Here is an 18,401-nt window from a genome sequence, read left to right as displayed (position 1 = left end):
AGCATCTACAGATGATGCAGGAGCGGTGTCGAGGCTGCTGGGTGCGAGGCTGCCCGTGGGCATGTCCTGCACGCTGCCGTGTGCGAGCAGAGGAGCGTCTGGTGTCCTCGTTTCATGCTCTTGCTGAGCAGCAGTATCACTATCGTGACAGTGATATCCCTGCCATCAGAGACCTTTTGCTCTGAAACCTTGAAAAGAAACTGAGATGACTTAGAAACCGTGGATGGAGTTTGAGAGGGCTTCCCGAGCCGGGAGCTGGTGCGGTGTGTGCAGTGGGTATGCGAGGGCTGTCCCCGTCCCTGCCACGGCTGTGGTTGTGATTCAGGAGTCACCAGGCATCCACAGTGCTGCACAGCCCCGCTCTGCTGCAAACTCCTCTGTGGGTTATGGTAGCGACTACCGGATTTTAAGGGTGCCTGTGTTGTATTGCTTTTTTTCTGAAGAGTTGCTGCACCAGCACTTCTCAGTGGCTGGAAATACCCCCGTGAAGGGAGGAGAAATGCCACGCGTGAGCGTACCCGGTCCTGCCTGCCCACGTGTGCCCATCGCTCAGCTCAGCCCCTTTTGGCCAGGGCAGAACCGTGCCGAGCCCTTCCCCGGCGTCTGCCGCACCCTCCTCACTTCTTGAGCTGATTGCGTCCATAAACCAGCTCTTAAACAAGTAGAAAGCCATTTAAAAAAAAACCCAACCTGCAAACTCCATGAAACTTGAGGGGTTTCCTGAAGTAAAAGCCTGGAAGGCACCCTGGCTGCCCAGCGGGCACAGGGCAGCCCCCAGCCCGGGCCCTGCCAGTGGCCCCAAGCCCCCTGTGCCTTCAGGCAGGGGCTCCCCTGCCCCCCAGGGAAGTTCCTCCGATCACTAATTAACCTCCTGGCTAATAACCATGCCCGGGCTCCTGGGCTCTGCTCCGGCTTCCCATCTGTGAGCTCAAACCACCGCTTGCCTGCACTGAAATTGGAAACGGTCCGAAAACTAATTGGGTGGGAGGGCTTTCAGCTCCTCGCCCCGGCCTCATTTAAGCCCCACAGCGCAGAAACCCCAACCCCAGCGATAGCCCCACCAGCCGCCCGGCTCGGCCTGGGATGCAGAGCATCGCCTCTTGGTCCTGGCTGCCCATGGCGGCACCGCCGCGAGCCAAAGCCCGCGCCGTGGCGGTTCCCGCGCGCTCGGTGGTTCCCGCGCCGCCCCTGGGGCTCTTTGTCCAGCATCAATTTTTTTCTTTCTTATTCCTTTTTTTTTTTTCCGCCTTTTTCTCCCATTGGAGAATCTCGTGACGCTTCCCTGTCCGCCAGCCGCCGCGAGAGCCCGGAGGATTGTTTTAAGAAAAAAAGCGTGTGTGGTGCAGGGAGGCGGGGGAGAGCAGTGCTTTTAACAGATGACTGCACACTTGAGCGGTTTGCCGGCGGCGTGCCTGTGCCGGCCGCCCGGGCCCCGCACAATGGCCCCTCTCAGGCGGCCGCGGCCCCAGCCCTCGCATTCCCTCGCGCGGGGCCGCGGCGCAGCCACCCAGAAGCGCCGTCGCCCCACGGCCGCGGCGCCCAAGGCTCGGAGCCGCCGGCGAGCCGGGCATCGGCCGCGGGCGCCGGCAGCTGCTCTGCCTCATTAGGATGCACACCTGCTCCCCGCCGCCCTTTGTGTGCCGAGCAGATGCCCTGATTTATTATTATACACATTTTCTTTTTCATTTGGCCTGGATAATGCCGTCTCATTAACTCAAAATGTCTCCGAATCCTGACAAATTCTCACACAATCCCCAACAATGAAATCAGAATTGGGTTAAAAAAAAAAAAAAAAGTAGGGGAAGAGGAAAGGGGGAGTGGGGCCGAAACATGGTCCTGCCGCCGGCGTGGCGCGGCAATGCATGGCAGCTCTGGGTTGGGGCCGGCTGAGGCTGGGGGTTTGCTGGCTGTGATTCACCGGAGGAGCCCCACGTTCTTGTTCTGGGGTTTGCACGCTGGTGGGGTTTGTGGGTGAGTGTTCTGCTCTGTAGCCGTGGGGCTGCAGCGTTCCCCGGGACCCTCCCTGCCTGCCGCGGGAGCCTTGGGGGCCATGCACAAGGCTCAGGGATGCAAGGTCCCGACAGCTCGGGTGGCGACGGGTGCGAGTACATGGTGGGTGCCCTGAGCCCCAACCTGCCAAAGCACAGCGGGGACCACAGTCCCCCAGTGCCCGGGTGCTGTTGTCTTCCTCAGCCATCACCTCCAGTGGTGGTTACCTTACCCCGAGCTTGTGGCAGCTGCCCCCAGATTTATTTCTGCTCTCAAGGGCTCCGATAGCAGCTGGCAGCCCAGCACGAGCTGAGCGCGGCGTGCCCTGCACTGCTGCGGTGGCATTGCCATCGCGGTGTGGGACAGCAGCGTGCTGGCGTCGTCTCGCTCCTCCCACACCCTGCTCGCGACGGCTGCTCGGCGCAGCCCAGCCAGGGCAGAAAATCCCCCTTTGGAAGCAGTGTAATGTGAGCAGAGCTGGTTGGGGACAAAATGCGTGGCATCTCGTGCTGCAGATGCGACGCAAGAGATGCTGCATGGGAGGGTTTGTGCTGGGGAGGTGCTGAAGGGCCTTGTCCCCAGGATCTTCGTTGGATGTCGGGCGCCCTCGGTCTCTGTGCACAGCTTTGCTCTGTCCTCCCTTTCCCGGGGGGCAGCTTCCCTGTCTGCGGGGTCCTTTGCCGGCCCCATGTCCTGCCCGGCCTCGCCGGGATTTGCCCTGGCGGTGTGTCCCCATCACCTGCCCCAGTCCTGCAGCAGGCAGTTGCTCCAGCCCTGCCGGCCAACAGTGACAGATGGTTGAGCTGGTGGCCGCGTCAGGGGGCCTTTTCTCAGGGCTCCCACGCAGAGGGACGCGGTGGCCGGCGCCACTCGTCCCAATTTGCGCAGTTTGCCATCGGGAAAGATCCTAGCTGGCTGCGAGGAGCAGGAATGTGTCCCACCTGCTACCAACCAATGCTGAGCCCATGTTTGATTATGTATAAGTGGTTTCTTAGGATGGAGGGAGGATAAAAATCACCCTGGTGGAGCAGGGACCCTGGTGCAGGCAGGGACAGGCAGGGGTGCAGGGCTGTCCCCGTGCTGCTCAGCCCTGTGGGCCACTGCGGGGTTTCCTCTCCCTCAGGGTCCATAGGGGCCCTGGGTTGGGTGCAGGTATGGGGTGCCCATTCCGGCTCCACCGCGTCCCCCCTTGTGCCTTGGTTTCCTCTTCAGTAAGCGGGGGGGAGCAAAAAAAGCATGTTTTGATGGGAAGCAGGACGTCAGCGCTGGAGGCTGCGGTTTTGCAAGTCAGTGCAGGCCCCTCGATGGGGGACGCCTTTGTTCCCGGCGCCTCTTTCATCTTCCTCTTCTCAGCGTGGCCAGGGCAGAGCCTTGCAATTGCCAAACCCGACGTGCTGGGATGTGGTGCAGGGTTGGGCTTGGGGAGGTATTCCCGGAGCCGGTCCCTGGGGTGGCTGGGTGTCCCCAGCCCCTCGGGGCCGATCCCGCTGATGGCGTGTCTTGCCCCCGCCAGGTGTAGCAGTGCCCACGTGGGCGAGCGGTGCCAGCTGCCCAACCCCTGCCTGAGCTCCCCCTGCAAGAACGCCGGCACCTGCACCCCGGTGGTGCGCGGCAGCACCGTGGACTACACCTGCGCCTGCCGCCTGGGCTTCACCGACGAGCTCTGCCTGACGCCCCGCGACAACGTCTGCCTCAGCAACCCCTGCCGCAACGGGGGCACCTGCGATCTGCTGACGCTCAGCGAGTACAAGTGCCGCTGCCCGCCAGGGTGGTCAGGTGAGGCAGTGCCGACGCGTGACATGGGGACACGGTGACCCGGCCCAGAGGGAGAAGGACAGCCTGTGACAGGGGTTGCTCCTGGAAAACCCCCCATGGATGGAGAAGGGCACTGCCTCTGATTTTGCCTTCCTCCGGGGCTGGGGGAAAGGTGGGGGGATGGTCTGCAAACCCGAGTTGGGGCTTGGGAGGGTCCCTGGCTGGGTGAGCTGCAAGCCTCCCGCACGGGTGAGGGTTTTACAGGGCCAGAGGTGGGGGGAATTAGTTGCACCCCCCATGAACGCAGTCCCAGAGCCGGGACAAAGATTGCTCCCACCGAGTGCCCGAGCTGCAGTTTGCATCCTCATCCTCCCTCCCTGCTCTCCCCAGGCAAAACCTGCCAGCAGGCTGACCCCTGTGCCTCCAACCCCTGCGCCAACGGGGGCCAGTGCGTCCCCTTCGAAGCCCACTACATCTGCCGGTGCACCGCCGGCTTCCACGGGCCCAACTGCAAGCAGGACGTGAACGAGTGCAACATCTCGCCGCTCGTCTGCAAGAACGGCGGGAGCTGCACCAACGAGGTGGGCACCTACCAGTGCTCCTGCAAGCCAGCGTACACCGGGCAGAACTGCGAGCACCCCTACGTGCCCTGCAACCCCTCGCCCTGCCAGAACGGGGGAACGTGCCGCCAGATCGGAGACACCACCTATGACTGCACGTGCCTGCCAGGTAGGGGCTGCCTCCGAGGTGGGGGACAGGGGTAGGGGACCCTCTTGCAGCCCCTTTGCCCCCCCCCCAAACAAGTAGTGCCCAATCTTCCCCCAAGCTATGGCTCTGGGAGGGACAAAAATGAGGAGCTGTGGGCTCGCTGTGCCACCTGTGTTTGGGAAGACGTTGGGCAGCGATGCCCGAAGAGGAGAGGTCATCTGGGGGCTTTTTATACTTGGTGATTCACCAAAATAGCTCTTCCAAAACAACGGTTTCAGCAGAGGCCCCTGTGCGGATGCTCATATTCCAGAATAAGAGTGCCTTTTTCCGCTTTAGCTTAATCCACTTCCAGAATGGAATAATTAGCCCGGAATAGCTATTTTGGAAAGTTTCCGAGTGTGAACGGAGTTGGAGAAGGGAGACGCTCTCCGTGCTCGCTGCTGCTCCCTCCAGCAAGCGCCGGAGCAGCCCAGCTGAATTACAGCCTCTGAAATGAAGGGCTCCTGCAGGAGGGGGCCCAGTGGGGGCTGTCCTGGGAGCTCAGCACCCTATACAGGAGCGCAGCACCCTGCAAGGGAGCTTCACACCCTACGTGCCAGGGGAAAGAAAAGTGGCTGTGAAAGGGCCCCCTGACCCCAGCAAGCCCTTTTGCTTCTGCCCTCGGGCAGCGGTCTGCAGCGCGGTCGGGGCAGGGAGCGGAAGGGGCTGAGCGCAGCCCCACGCTTCCCCCGTCCCTGCGGTGGCTGGAGAAATGAAATAGCGAAGTTTCCTGCTGGCAGGCGGCCAGCGCACCCAGAGCCCCGCTGCCGCCTGGTGCAGCCACACGCTCAGACCGGGCTGTGTTTGCTGGGGGGGCAAATGCCATTTCTCACCTGAGCCAGCCACGCTGGCCAGCTGCAGCAGGCGCGGAGGGGGTGCATCCATCCTCTCCCTTGGAAGGAAGCTGTGGGCAGTGCTAAGCTGCCTGAGAAGTCTCTCGTGGGATTGCTTTAATCTCCTCTGGTCGCCCATAGCCCCACAGGGGCTGGGACAGGACAAGGGGTAGGTGGCTTCTCTGCTCTGCACCCTGGGCAGTGCTTGGCATCACTGCAGGGAGCCCCAGCCTCCCTCCGCTGTAGCTCCTGCCCCACCGCCACTGGGGATGGGGTCTTCCAGCCGGCACAGACGTACCCGCGTCCTGCTGGCAGCCCAGCCCAGTGCTGGGGGAAGATGCGCGATCCCCACGGGACAGCACAGGGGATCTCGTCTTGATCTCTGACACAGGCTCAGAGGTTCAATCGCCTTCCCAAAGCTTTTGGCTGCGATAACTCAGGAGATTCATTAACCATCAAAAATACACAGGCCCTGCAAGATCTCTTGCTTCCCCTCCATGCCTGCTCACCCAGGCTGGAGCAAAGCTCCTGTCCTTAGGGGCAGCGAGGTGTTGGGGCTGACCAGGCGAGCAGTGCCAGGGAAGGAAAGCTTTCCTTCCAGGATGAGCCAGTGCGGCCGGGAGCTCCCAGGGGCGATGCTCCGCGGGAGCAGCTCCAAGCCCTGGCCTGGCAGAGCGGCATTGCCGCAGGGATGGGCAGGTGGAGGGGGCAGGAGGAGCGGCGCTGGCCCTGCCCTGCCATTCCGCTGACAAGGCACTTTCTGCGGAGCAGCCCAAGCATCAGGCACGTTGGGATGAGGTATGGCCCTGCGGGAGCATCCTGATGCCGGGGGGGGGGGGGGGGATTGGTGCTTTCATGCCCAACTGCGGCTTCGTGGGCCGCTTCCAGGAGATTTGCATGCTGCACAAGCTGGTTCGCCTCCCACGGGGTGGCATGGCACGGTCCCTGCTCCGGGGAGACGAGGGGTCCCTCGGCACCTCCGCCGTGGCTCGCTGCAGGAGCTGCATCGGCTTCGGGCAGAGGCAGGAGGGACCGGGGGCTGTTTCTCATGATAAGAGGGTGATTGATACGCTGGTATGCAGCGCAGCAGACCTGAAACAATGTCCCCTTTTCATTCCCGGAGAGGCCTGGCCGTACCGGGTTTCTTCAAGTTAAACTAATCTCGGCTGTTTTTATCGTGCCATCGCTGTAGAATGTAACCCTGAGTTTAAAGTAATTGCAGTACTAATTACTCATTCGGATGGTTCAAAATGAGTTAATCCTGGTATCTAGGACATTGCCAGTTATTGCTGTTCAGTCTCAGCCCAGCTGCTTAAAAATGAGGTGCAAATCAATGTTATCTGCTTTGGACTCCTACCAGTAATCGTAAATAGCTGTTGCTGCTCCTCCTGTGATGGGGCTGAGGCTACGGGGGAGAGGAAAGCACGGCCCTTCGGAGAGAGTGAGGGGAAAACCCCCAGCTGGGCCAGGGTCTGGGGTCCCACAGAGGATGAGCCTGGGCCCCCAGTCCCTTCCCCACGGAAGCGGAGGTGACGGAGTGAGCTGCCTGCGCGGGGGAGCAGCCTGGTCTGGACCTGCCAAACGCCTTGGGGAGTTTGGGGGAGCTGCATGTGCACGCCGGCACTGCGGGGAGCTGCCGCGGGCTGGCATTGCCGTCCCGACCCCGAGCACCTGGGTGGGCTGGGAAGGCTGATGCCTGATGGCGGCTGGGTCAGGGTCTTTGAGCGTCTTACGAAATGCAGCTCTTAACCCAAGTGGCAGTTGGAGGGGGACGGGGTGGCTTGGCAGATGCCCTGAGAAGGGCCTGGCCATTTCATTTCTGCTGCAGACGCTGCAGGGAGAGGCCGGGGGCGGCGCGGTTTCCATGCGTGCCACACTATCAGGTGGAGGCGATAACATAAACCCAAGCAGCCGGGCTCAGCGCGCGAGAGGCGGGCTGGGATTAGCGCAGCGCCGCGTGGGGCGGTGGTTCACCCTGCCAGGGACTTGGATCCCCCTCCGGGGGACGCGCTGCTGATGAGGCTCTTTACATGTGAAATTAAAAGTCAGTGATTCAGCACTGGGTGCCGCAAGCCTTTGTGGGAGCAGCCCCGGTTCATCCTGGCTTGCCGTGGAGCCGGATCCTCTGCTGCTCGGAGCAAGTGTCTCCAGAACCGGGGGCTTTGGCAGGCGAGCCCCGCGCCAGGGACGCCCCGTCTGCCCTGCGCGGAGGAAGCCACCGCCGCTTGCCAGGCTCTGGCGATGGCACCCTGGCAGGGAAATCTGTGCAGCAGACCCAAGCCCCAGCAGAGCTGGGACGGGGCTAGGGATGAAACCCAGCGGCTGGCTTCAAAGTCGGGCTGGGAGCGCCTGGCGCACGCTCGGCACCCGATAACGAGCAACCTGCCATTGGTGGGGGGTGGCGGGGCACTGAGGCAGTGGCACGGCCAGTTGGTCAGTCGGCATCATGGCAGACATCTCCTCTGCACAGGGTTCACGGGCCAGAACTGTGAGGAGAACATCAATGACTGTCCGGGCAACAACTGCAAGAATGGGGGCACCTGCGTGGACGGTGTCAACACCTACAACTGCCAGTGCCCACCCGAGTGGACAGGTAACACCGCCACCGGTAGCGAGGGTGGCACAGGGCTGGGCTGGGAGGATGGATCCTGCCCCTGGGGACTGGGTGGGGAGAGACGTCCTGCTCCGCAGCAATGCTCGTGGAGCCTGCGGGAGCTGGGCAGCGCCAGCCTCATGCAGGTGCCCTGTCCCCGGCAGGTCAGTACTGCACTGAAGACGTGGACGAGTGCCAGCTGATGCCCAACGCCTGCCAGAATGGGGGCACCTGCCACAACAACCATGGCGGCTACAACTGCGTCTGCGTCAACGGCTGGACGGGCGAGGACTGCAGTGAGAACATTGACGACTGTGCCATGGCCGCCTGCTTCCACGGGGCCACCTGCCACGACCGCGTAGCCTCCTTCTACTGCGAGTGCCCCCACGGCCGCACGGGTGAGGCCCCATCCCATCTTGCCCCCTGCTCGCAGTGCAGGGTGGCAGCTCCCTGCATGTCCCTTGGCTCCTAGCTGAGGTCTTGGTGCATGATGACGTGCCCAGCACCCTTGACGTGCACCTGCCTTTTGCTGCCCAGGTTTGCTGTGCCACCTTGACGATGCCTGCATCAGCAATCCGTGCAACGAGGGCTCCAACTGCGACACCAACCCCGTCAACGGCAAAGCCATCTGCACGTGTCCTTCGGGGTATATGGGGCCAGCCTGCAACCAGGACGTGGACGAGTGCTCGCTGGGTGAGCACCGGGGCTGAGCTCGCGCGGGTGGCAGAGGAGCAGCTGGAGAAAGCGCTGGTGCAGCCGGGAGCTCGTGTGGAGCCGGGAGCGTGTCCTGTGAGCTGCGCTTGTGTGTTGCAGGAGCCAACCCTTGTGAGCACGCAGGAAAATGCATCAACACCCAGGGGTCCTTCCAGTGCCAGTGCCTGCAGGGCTACTCAGGCCCTCGCTGCGAGATCGACGTCAACGAGTGCCTCTCCAACCCCTGCCAGAATGATGCCACCTGCCTGGACCAGATTGGGGAGTTCCAGTGCATCTGCATGCCCGGTGGGTGGGCGGCCCTGCAGACCCCTGCCCTGGTGCTGGGTGCGGGTGGCGGGCGCGCTCTGGGTGCCCCTGAGCTTCAGCTTGGTGTTGGTTTGGGTAAGAAGCCATGGGAGGCGTGTGTGCCTGGGGACAGCACCGAAAAGAAAGAGCTTGATAAAGATTGCATAGTCTCCTGCAGCGGTGGGAGGATGGGAGGTGAGAGTTGGGCACCATCAGCCCTGCTCTGGACTCCTCTTCCCAACCTTGCTGGCTTGGATCAAGCCAAGGGCAGGGAGATCCAAGGTGGACAACCGTGGAGCAGCCTGTGCATCAGGTCCCACCACCTGTAGCACAGCTCCTGAGCTGCCTTTGTAAAGATGGGGGGACCAAATGCACCCTGGTGTAACCTGCCTGTCCTGCACGTTGTGCTGGCCCCGTGCCGCTGATGGTGTGCTGGGTCTCTCCGCAGGTTACGAGGGGGTTTACTGCGAGATCAACACGGACGAGTGCGCCAGCAGCCCCTGCCTGCACAACGGCAACTGCCTCGACAAGATCAACGAGTTCCACTGCGAGTGCCCCACCGGTACGCGGCGTCCATCCCACTGCCATTGCGGAGGAAACAAAGCCATGATGCATCCCAGCTTGAGCCGGGAAGGAGCCGAAAATGGGCTCCTTGAATTCAGAGACCCCCCTGAAAATGGGGAGAGGGGACTGAGCACCTCTCGGCGCTTTTGGTGGGGGGTTCCCCCATTGCAGTGAGGGGCTGAGCCCCGCGCAGGCGATGCTGCTCCAGGTCGGCCCATGGGAGAGGGGAAGGAGGATTAAACCCCACGGCTTTGCACTTGAAAAGGCCCCTCTTTGGGAAGGAGGGCTGGGGGCCGGGGGGGCCGCACCAGCAGCTCTGAATGCGGTGTCAAAGTCACGGGGTGGAGCGGAGAATGGGGAGACGGTTAATCTGTGAAAGGAGGTTTTGAAGTTCAGAGACTTTGCTCCTCTAGAGATGTAAATAAGATGCTCTCAATGGCGGGTCGCAGCCCCGCATTCAGGGCCCCCAGCAGCCGTCCCCATGGAAACACGGCGCCCCGACCGGGACGTGGGGGACCCGGCGGGATCTGCCCGGCGGCGGGGGGAGGCTGGCGGGTCCGGCCGTTGCGCCGGGACGTGACTTCTCCCTCCGTTCCAGGCTTCAACGGGCACCTGTGCCAGTTCGACATCGACGAGTGCGCCAGCACCCCCTGCAAGAACGGCGCCAAGTGCGTGGACGGCCCCAACACCTACAGCTGCGAGTGCACCGAAGGTGAGGGGTCCCTGCATCCCGGGGGGCTCCGGGGGTCCCACCCTGCCAGGCAGGAACAAGCCACCTTCTGCCCCGTGATGTGCCATAAAACTGTGTTGCCGAATTATTAACAAGTGCCCACCTCCCCACGCACCTGCCGTGGGGGGTGTCCCCGAACCCCGCGGCAGCGGGGATGGTCCCTGTGATGTGACTCCCATGGGGCAGGACTGTCCCTTTCCCAGGCGTCGGCGGAGCGCGTTGAGCTGCCCGCCGAGCCCGGAGCCGGGCGTAAGGAGCCCAGCGCTCATTAGGTGTGGCCCTGCAGCAGCCGTCCCGCCGTGCTCCCTGCCTCAGCGGCAGGCGGCAGCGAGGGGGAAGGCAGGAAGGAAGGAATAAAGCTGCCTCTATGGGGACGCAAGGTGCAGGGCTGCGGGGGCTCGCCGACCGAAACCCAAGGAGCGGTTGCACAAAATGATGACTTGAGCCCTGGTGGCAAACAGTGGCTCTTTTGTGGAGCAGCTCCCGCCAGAAATCTTCCAGCTGAATGGCCTCTAATTAGTGTCTTGCTAATGCCAAGCCCCGATGAAAAGCTGCTATGTGGGCTTGGCGGGGTCTAGTCAAAGCTGTACTTTGTCCTCAGCTCTCCACCCCCAAACCCGGCGGGGAGGGAGCTGGCCAGGAGAATAGGATCTGCTGGGGGGGTTATTATTCGGGGGTGCCTGCGGCCGGCCCCCCCCGCGCACTCCGGGACGAGCCACGGGCGAGCGCGGGGCCCCGCTCCTGAGCTGAGGCGGCTTAATGCAGGTCATTGTGCACCCCGGGACAAAGCCCGCGAGCCGGGGTCTGACCAGCCCCGCCGCCGGCACACCAGGGTGCTCCCCTGCCTGCGCCCCGCTCCCGGGGGTCCGGGGGCTCGCGGCGGGGCGGGTGGGCAGGTCAAGCCACCCCGGTGCACTGCCTCGCACCTGACCAGGGTGGGAAGGAGAGTCCCCCATCCTCACCCCGCATCCCCCATCCTCACCCCGTGTCCCCCATCCTGACCCTGTGTCCCTGTGCAGGTTTCTCAGGCACTCACTGCGAGATCGACATCGATGAGTGCGACCCTGACCCGTGCCACTACGGCACCTGCAAGGACAGCATCGCTGCCTTCACCTGCCTCTGCCAGCCCGGCTACACGGGCCACCGCTGTGACATCAACATCAATGAGTGCCAGAGCCAGCCCTGCAAAAACGGAGGGACCTGCCAGGACAGGAACAACGCCTACAACTGCCTCTGCCTCAAAGGGACCACGGGTGAGCAGGAGGGACCCCCCGGGGGCTCCACACGGGTCGGCCGTCCTGTGCGGCACCCCGGTCCCATCCCTGTCCCTGGGCGGGTTGGCCCTGGGCCGCTGCTAGCAACCGCCCTGATGCCAGGGCTGGCCTGGGGCGTCCTGGGTGAGGGCAAGTTCCTCCGGTTTGGTGCCCGGCTCTCGCAGGAACCACGCCCCAGCCGGGAGCTGGGGAGCCGCTTGTGGTGGAGACGCTTTGTTGTGGAGCGGCGGCAGCAGTCGGTGCCGGCAGGCTTCATTTTGCCTCGTCAGCAGGGCTGGGGACCCCCTAACAGCACCACTCTCCTCCGCAGGGCCCAACTGCGAGATCAACCTGGATGACTGTGCCAGCAGCCCCTGCGACTACGGCAAGTGCATCGACAAGATCAACGGCTACGAGTGCACCTGCGAGCCGGGGTACACAGGTGAGAACAGGGTATGGCGGCCACCATGGCACCCTGGGGACCTGGTCCGGGTCCAGCCTCATGCCAGGGAGCCTTGGGATGTTCCCTGTTCCCGTGGCAATGCAGAGATGCCTGCAGCTGGCGGTGCCCCACGCAGCCAGGGCGAGGGTGCAGCGAGGAGGGGGGACGCTGCCATCCCACTTGCCAGAGGTTTTGCACCCTCCAGTGCTCCTGCTTGCTCAGGAGGGTGACCCCGGCTCAGACCTAAATCAAAGGGGTGTCTGGTGCTGTGAATTCGACTCCCGCTGCGCCCACTCCCATGGGTATCAGGTTGCCGCCTTGTCCGACTGGTTTGTTTGATCGCTGCTGGAAATGGCGGAGGGCTTTGATGGGAGCAGCCCCCCCGCCTCCCGCTCACGCGGCCCCTTGTCCTCCTGCCCGCCGGGAGCCACAATAAAGCCTGACTTTGTCGGCCACGGCAGGTAGGGTTACAGGCTGAAACCGGCTCCCTGTGTTATTCCCTCCTGGACCAAACGAGCCCAGGGCATGGCCTCTTCCCAGTCACATTTAATTAAGCCAGGTGGGCAATGCAGGGGTGTGAAGTCACCCTACCCGGAGGGCAGCCCGCTCCTACACGGCTGGCACACATGTGCCCAGAGATTTGAGCCTCTGGCAGCCGTTCCCTGGGTGGCTGGAGGGGGACCTGGCTGGTGGGTGCCCTCTGGGAGGCAATGCACGCCCACCGTGCCGTGCCGTGCATCCTATGGGGTAGTGTTTCATCGCTCCCCCACCCCTTTCCCAGGGCACATGTGCAACATCAACATCGATGAGTGCTCCAGCAACCCCTGCCACAATGGGGGCACGTGCAAGGATGGCATCAACGGCTTCACCTGCCTCTGCCCCGAGGGCTTCCACGACCCCAAGTGCCTGTCTGAAGTGAACGAGTGCAACAGCAACCCCTGCATCCACGGGAAATGCCACGACGGGCTGAACGGGTAGGCTGGAGGGTGCAGGGGCTACTGGGGGGCTGCTGGGACCAAAGGGCCACCCAGCAAAGTCAGGGTTAGAGTCAGGGTGAGCAGCCGTCCCCCATGCCGGTGCTTGTCTGTGCTAGTGCCAGAGGATGATTCCCTGCAGGGGCACAGTTAGAGGCCAGGGTTTGCTGGGTAAATGATGGCTGGTGGGGCCGGGAGGGCCAGGTTGGACCAGATCCTGTGCTTTATGCCCCAATTTTTCCCTAAAGCTACAGGTGTGACTGCGACCCAGGCTGGAGTGGGACAAACTGCGACATTAACAATAACGAGTGTGAATCCAATCCCTGCATGAACGGTGGCACCTGCAAGGACATGACCAGTGGCTACATCTGCACCTGCAGGGAGGGCTTCAGCGGTAAGCGTGCAGCCAGGGACGCTGCCCCATCCCTCCCGCGCCGGGGCCTTGGTGGGAGCTCTGGGTGGGTGTCCCCATGATGGTAGGTGGGCTGGAGGCTTCACTGTGGGGATGGTGGAGACCCCAGGTCTGGTTGGGACAAGTGGCAGTGCAGCCAGCATGGGGACCCTCAGCAGAGTTTGGGTGCCCATGGCTGGAGCTGAGAGCAGGAGGCTGTTTCAGGGCGATGGGTGGGCCATTGCCATTGTCACCATGTCCCCACTGTACCCTCAGCCCCTTCCCACCAGCACACCTCCATCACAGCCGCTTTTGTCTATTTTTCTTAATGCAGGACCCAACTGCCAGACCAATATCAACGAATGCGCTTCCAACCCCTGCCTGAACCAGGGCACATGCATCGACGACGTCGCTGGCTACACCTGCAACTGCCTCCTGCCCTACACAGGTGAGGGGGAGCGCCCCGTGCCCCCCCAGGCCCTCGCCAGGGCTCCGCAGGGCTGCTGCTTCGAGTGTGACAGCAAATCGGTCCCTCTGCGTGTGCAACGAGCCGGCATCAAGCGCGGAGGCTTCCCTCACACTGCCCTGCCGTGGGGCTGCCCACGGCTGCAGCTCCACCTCCCCGTGCTGCAGCACAGCTGGAGGAAATTTGGAGGAGCTTTGGGCAGCGGCCAGCCAGAGCTTCCTCCCTCCTCCTCCTCCTCCTCCTGGAGGGCACCGAGGCAGTGGCTCGGCCGCAGCCTGCACCCGGGGCAGCAGCACCAGGCGGCCGCCCCACTCACACCCCACCGCCCTGGGGGGTCGGCGCTGCTGGTGGCCCTGTTCTCCTGCCATGATGCTCGCGCTGGAAAAAGCAAGCCGAGGCTGAGGGGCCGGGGGTTTCTGCTGAGCCAATTCCTGTTTGCCGGCCTCCCGCTTCCGCTCGCGCAGAGCGGCAACTGGTGCACAATTGCAGGAAGCCATGAGCTGTTTCCTGCCCTCAGCAGTGGCCATAGAAACCCCTGGGGGGACGGGGACGGGGCAGGCAGGGAGGGGAAGGCTCTGGAAAATAGCAAAGGCCAGTTTGGGAGATACTGGCTGACAAGGAAGATAAGGGTTCGGAGGGAACGTGTCCCTTGGCTGGACGTAAACAGGAAAAGCGGCTGAGAGGGACAGGGGGGAGCGCAAGGGGGGAAAGACACCCTGAGCGGCGCTTCCCTGCCAAAGGAAGCGTGCAGCGCTTTAATGCAGCCCAGATTGCCAAGGCTTAAAGGATTCGTGGGGGGCCCGGGGTCACGGGGGACCAGGGATGGAGGAGATGGCCCCAGGTGGGCGGCCCTGGGGCAATGGGGAAGCCCAGGGTGTACTCCAGGGCTGGCAGCAGCCCAGGGCGGGGGACGGGGTTAGCAGGGTCTTGGGCCACCCGTTGTTTCGGAGAGCGTGTCAGCGGGTGCTTTTGCCTGTGCAGGAGCCACCTGCGAGGACGTGCTGGCCCCCTGCGCCGGCGGCCCCTGCAAGAACGGTGGCGAGTGCCGGGAGTCAGAGGACTACAAGAGCTTCTCCTGCAGTTGCCCTTCTGGCTGGCAAGGTAAGGGCATGGCCCGGCTGGGGGTTCAGCACACCAGCTCCCCCGGCGCCCCGCTCTCCTCGGCAGCTCAGGGAGTGAAAGATGGAGGGGAGGGAGCGTGGCTGGGGAGCAGCGGGCAGGTGGCTGCCTGCGTGCCCTGCCAGATGGGAGCAGCCCTGCACAGTGCCCAGTCTCGGGGAGGGTCCTGACCTGCCCACGGCTCAGCCGAGTGGATGGGACACTGCCATCACCCACACTCCTTGGTGAGGGTGGTTTGCTGTGAGCGGCACCCAAGATGTCGTCGTTGTCCCCGGGGATTTTGCCAGTGCCTCCAGCCCACAGGGTCCCTGTCCCGCTCTGTCCTGCAGGTCAGACGTGCGAGATCGACATCAACGAGTGTGTGAAGAGCCCCTGCCGCAACGGGGCCACGTGCCAGAACACCAACGGGAGCTACCGCTGCGCCTGCAGGACTGGCTTCACCGGCCGCAACTGCGACACTGACATCGATGACTGCAATCCCAGTAAGAGCAGGGGCCACTCCGGGGACTGTGCTCAGCCTGGTCCCGAGCCGTCAGCTTCTCTGCCCCTCCTGGGGCTGGGATCCTCATCCCTGGGCGTGGGCAAGCCCTGTCCGCTGCTTTGGCCTGGGCCATGCTGCAAGCCCTGCTTGGGCTTTTGGGCATCTCAAGCATATGCCAAGTTGAGCTGCGTCAGTCCAAGGCCAGATGGGAGCCGGCAGGAAGGAGACTGGGGGGGGAGAGTGACGTGCAGGCAGTGAGCAAGTGTGTCCCATGTGCCCTCCTTGTTCCCAGCCTCCTGGTGAGGCTGGGCTGGCCTCTGCCTGGTCCATGGGCTCTGTCCCATCCCTCTGCATGGCCGGGGTGTGTGTGTGGGGACAGTGCTACAGGGCAGCTCTCAGACACGGCTGCTGTGCCAGGGCTGGGCCGTTGCCTCTTCACATGCACATCCCTCCTCTCCAGATCCATGCCACAATGGTGGCTCCTGCTCCGATGGCATCGGCACGTTCTTCTGCGAGTGCCTGGCTGGTTTCCGTGGGCCCAAGTGCGAGGAGGACATCAATGAGTGCGCCAGCAACCCCTGCAAGAACGGCGCCAACTGCACCGACTGTGTCAACAGCTACACCTGCACCTGCCCCTCCGGCTTCAGTGGCATCCACTGCGAGAACAACACGCCTGACTGCACGGAGAGGTACAGCCCGGTGCGGCTCCTGCCGCGGGCGCAGCCTTTGTCGGGGCTGGGAGCAAGGGGCTGAGGTCCCTGTGCTGCCCCGTAGCCCTGGGCCAGTTTGTGGGGGCTTTGGCGTGGAGCACGACCAGCGGTGACTCACTGGGACGTGATGTCTGTGTTCCCAGCTCCTGCTTCAACGGTGGGACCTGCGTGGATGGCATTAACACCTTCACCTGTGTCTGTCCGCCTGGCTTCACGGGCAGCTACTGCGAGCATGACATTAACGAGTGTGACTCCAAGCCATGCCTGAATGGGGGCACGTGTCAGGACAGCTACGGGACGTACAAGTGCACTTGTCCCCAGGGATACACCGGGCTCAACTGCCAGGTAGAGGAGCCTTGGGTTGTCGGCCGCTGACCCCAGTGTCCGTCCGTGCGTGCTGGCTGTGGGGATTTGGGGGGTCACTGCAGTCTCCACTCCTGCAGAAGCCCTGCTGGGTCCTGACCCCCATCTCTTGCTCTGCTCCTCCCAGAACCTGGTGCGTTGGTGCGACTCCTCTCCCTGCAAAAACGGAGGCAAGTGCTGGCAGACCAACAACCTGTACCGCTGCGAGTGCAACAGCGGATGGACAGGGCTCTACTGCGATGTCCCCAGCGTCTCCTGCGAGGTGGCTGCTAAGCAGCAAGGTAAGTTCCTGCCATGTGTATGGCCTCACAAGGCCACGGTGGCATCCCCAGGTGTCCCCCGGGCTGGGCCCTGAGCAGGGACATGCTCAGTTCTCTGGGCAGAGATCTTTGGCACAACCAGAGCCATCTCAAGGATTGCTGTAACGTGCACCCCTCAAGGCTGCAGTCCTGGCTGCGATCCCCGGTGGGACATGCGGTGGCCAGGACGTGGCTGAGGTCCCAGGACGTGTCACTGAGGTCCCCGCGTCTCACTCTGCTCTCCCCGCCAGGTATCGATGTAGCACATCTCTGCAGGAATTCAGGGCTCTGCGTGGACACTGGCAACACTCACTTCTGCCGCTGCCAGGCCGGCTACACCGGCAGCTACTGCGAGGAGCAAGTGGACGAGTGCTCCCCCAACCCCTGCCAGAACGGAGCCACCTGCACGGACTACCTGGGAGGCTACTCGTGTGAGGTGGGTGCCGTGGGGGGCAGATGCACAGGGAGAAAGCACCAGTTGCTGCCTTTCTGCTGCCCAAGGAGCTGCCCCAGCTTCAGGCTGGCTCGGTGCCCCTTTACCAAGTTGAAGGCTGGGGTGCTGGCTGTGTTCCCGCAGCCATGTGGGAATTGAGTGAACCTCTCTGAGAGTTCCTCTCTTTCCTCCCTGTAGTGTGTGGCTGGTTATCATGGAGTTAACTGCTCAGAGGAGATCAATGAGTGCTTGTCCCACCCATGCCAGAATGGAGGAACCTGCATCGATCTCATCAATACCTACAAATGCTCCTGCCCCAGAGGAACTCAAGGTAAATTAATTCCCCAGGCTGGGGCATTAGTGGGCTGAGCGTAGATATCCTCGCTATCTGCTCATTAGCTGCTCGGGCTAGCAGAAGCAAATGCAACGCTAGACGTTCGTGTTTGCTTGCGAGCTTAGCCATCAAGGCCGCGCAGCCTTGGACGTGAGCTGCGCCGTGCTGCGTGCCTCCTGCCAGAGCGGTGGCTCAGACTGCCATTGAGTTGGTCAGGCTCAGCCCCTTCGCAGGGAAGGTTGACACAAGGGACCACCGGGCACCCCGATACTGTTTGATGAGTTGTGTGGGTTGTTCCCCCATTTCTCTAGGGGTGCACTGTGAGATCAATGTGGATGACTGCAGCCCTTTCTTTGATCCTGTCACCCTGGGGCCCAAGTGCTTTAACAATGGCAAGTGCACGGATCGGGTAGGTGGCTACAGCTGCATCTGCCCCCCTGGCTTTGTAGGGGAGCGCTGCGAGGGAGACGTCAACGAGTGCCTGTCCAACCCCTGCGACGCCCGCGGCACCCAGAACTGCGTGCAGCGGGTCAATGACTACAAATGCGAGTGCCGACCTGGCTATGCAGGTGAGCGCCGCGTCCCCCCCCGCTCCCAGCGCTCAGCCCTGCAGCCCCCAGCCGCCTCGCACATCTCGCACGCCTTCCTCTGCTCCTCACATGCTCCTCTTCCTCGGCAGGCCGTCGCTGCGACACTGTGGTGGATGGCTGTAAAGGCAAACCCTGCAGGAACGGTGGAACGTGCGCGGTTGCCAGCAACACCGGCCGTGGCTTCATCTGCAAATGCCCCCCGGTAGGTACCTGCTCCTTGCCAGCTCTGAGCATGGGACGTTGCACGGGCCCTGCAAGTCAGCCCCTTGCACAGAGGGACACTCAAGGGCCCAGTTTAGCCCCTGAGGTTTCCCTGGCTGGGATAGCCAGGGGTAA

The 18,401-nt window shown here is 63.0% G+C and overlaps 1 protein-coding gene across 2 annotated transcripts in view; it reads left to right on the top strand.

Moving 5' to 3' along the window:
• NOTCH1 (notch receptor 1) overlaps positions 1-18,401 on the top strand; it is a 44,660-nt gene that overhangs the window by 15,923 nt on the left and 10,336 nt on the right. The window contains exons 3-24 of one of the 2 annotated variants that reach the window (XM_082327649.1): positions 3,503-3,765; positions 4,135-4,473; positions 7,795-7,917; positions 8,082-8,315; positions 8,455-8,610; positions 8,731-8,916; positions 9,365-9,478; positions 10,079-10,192; positions 11,230-11,463; positions 11,795-11,905; positions 12,687-12,879; positions 13,128-13,273; positions 13,605-13,718; positions 14,718-14,837; positions 15,185-15,337; positions 15,797-16,025; positions 16,190-16,391; positions 16,537-16,690; positions 16,960-17,144; positions 17,340-17,472; positions 17,925-18,044; positions 18,155-18,267. In XM_082327649.1, the coding sequence (XP_082183775.1) occupies positions 3,503-3,765; positions 4,135-4,473; positions 7,795-7,917; positions 8,082-8,315; positions 8,455-8,610; positions 8,731-8,916; positions 9,365-9,478; positions 10,079-10,192; positions 11,230-11,463; positions 11,795-11,905; positions 12,687-12,879; positions 13,128-13,273; positions 13,605-13,718; positions 14,718-14,837; positions 15,185-15,337; positions 15,797-16,025; positions 16,190-16,391; positions 16,537-16,690; positions 16,960-17,144; positions 17,340-17,472; positions 17,925-18,044; positions 18,155-18,267 (3,736 nt within the window). Of the gene's footprint in view, positions 1-3,502; positions 3,766-4,134; positions 4,474-7,794; positions 7,918-8,081; positions 8,316-8,454; positions 8,611-8,730; positions 8,917-9,364; positions 9,479-10,078; positions 10,193-11,229; positions 11,464-11,794; positions 11,906-12,686; positions 12,880-13,127; positions 13,274-13,604; positions 13,719-14,717; positions 14,838-15,184; positions 15,338-15,796; positions 16,026-16,189; positions 16,392-16,536; positions 16,691-16,959; positions 17,145-17,339; positions 17,473-17,786; positions 18,045-18,154; positions 18,268-18,401 lie in introns of both variants that reach the window. The other variant, XM_082327648.1, reaches the window with a different exon arrangement.

The sequence above is a fragment of the Platalea leucorodia genome, assembly GCF_965183815.1.
Source record: "Platalea leucorodia genome assembly, chromosome: 15".
Taxonomy (NCBI): domain Eukaryota; kingdom Metazoa; phylum Chordata; class Aves; order Pelecaniformes; family Threskiornithidae; genus Platalea; species Platalea leucorodia.
This window is presented reverse-complemented; position numbering and strand designations above follow the sequence as displayed.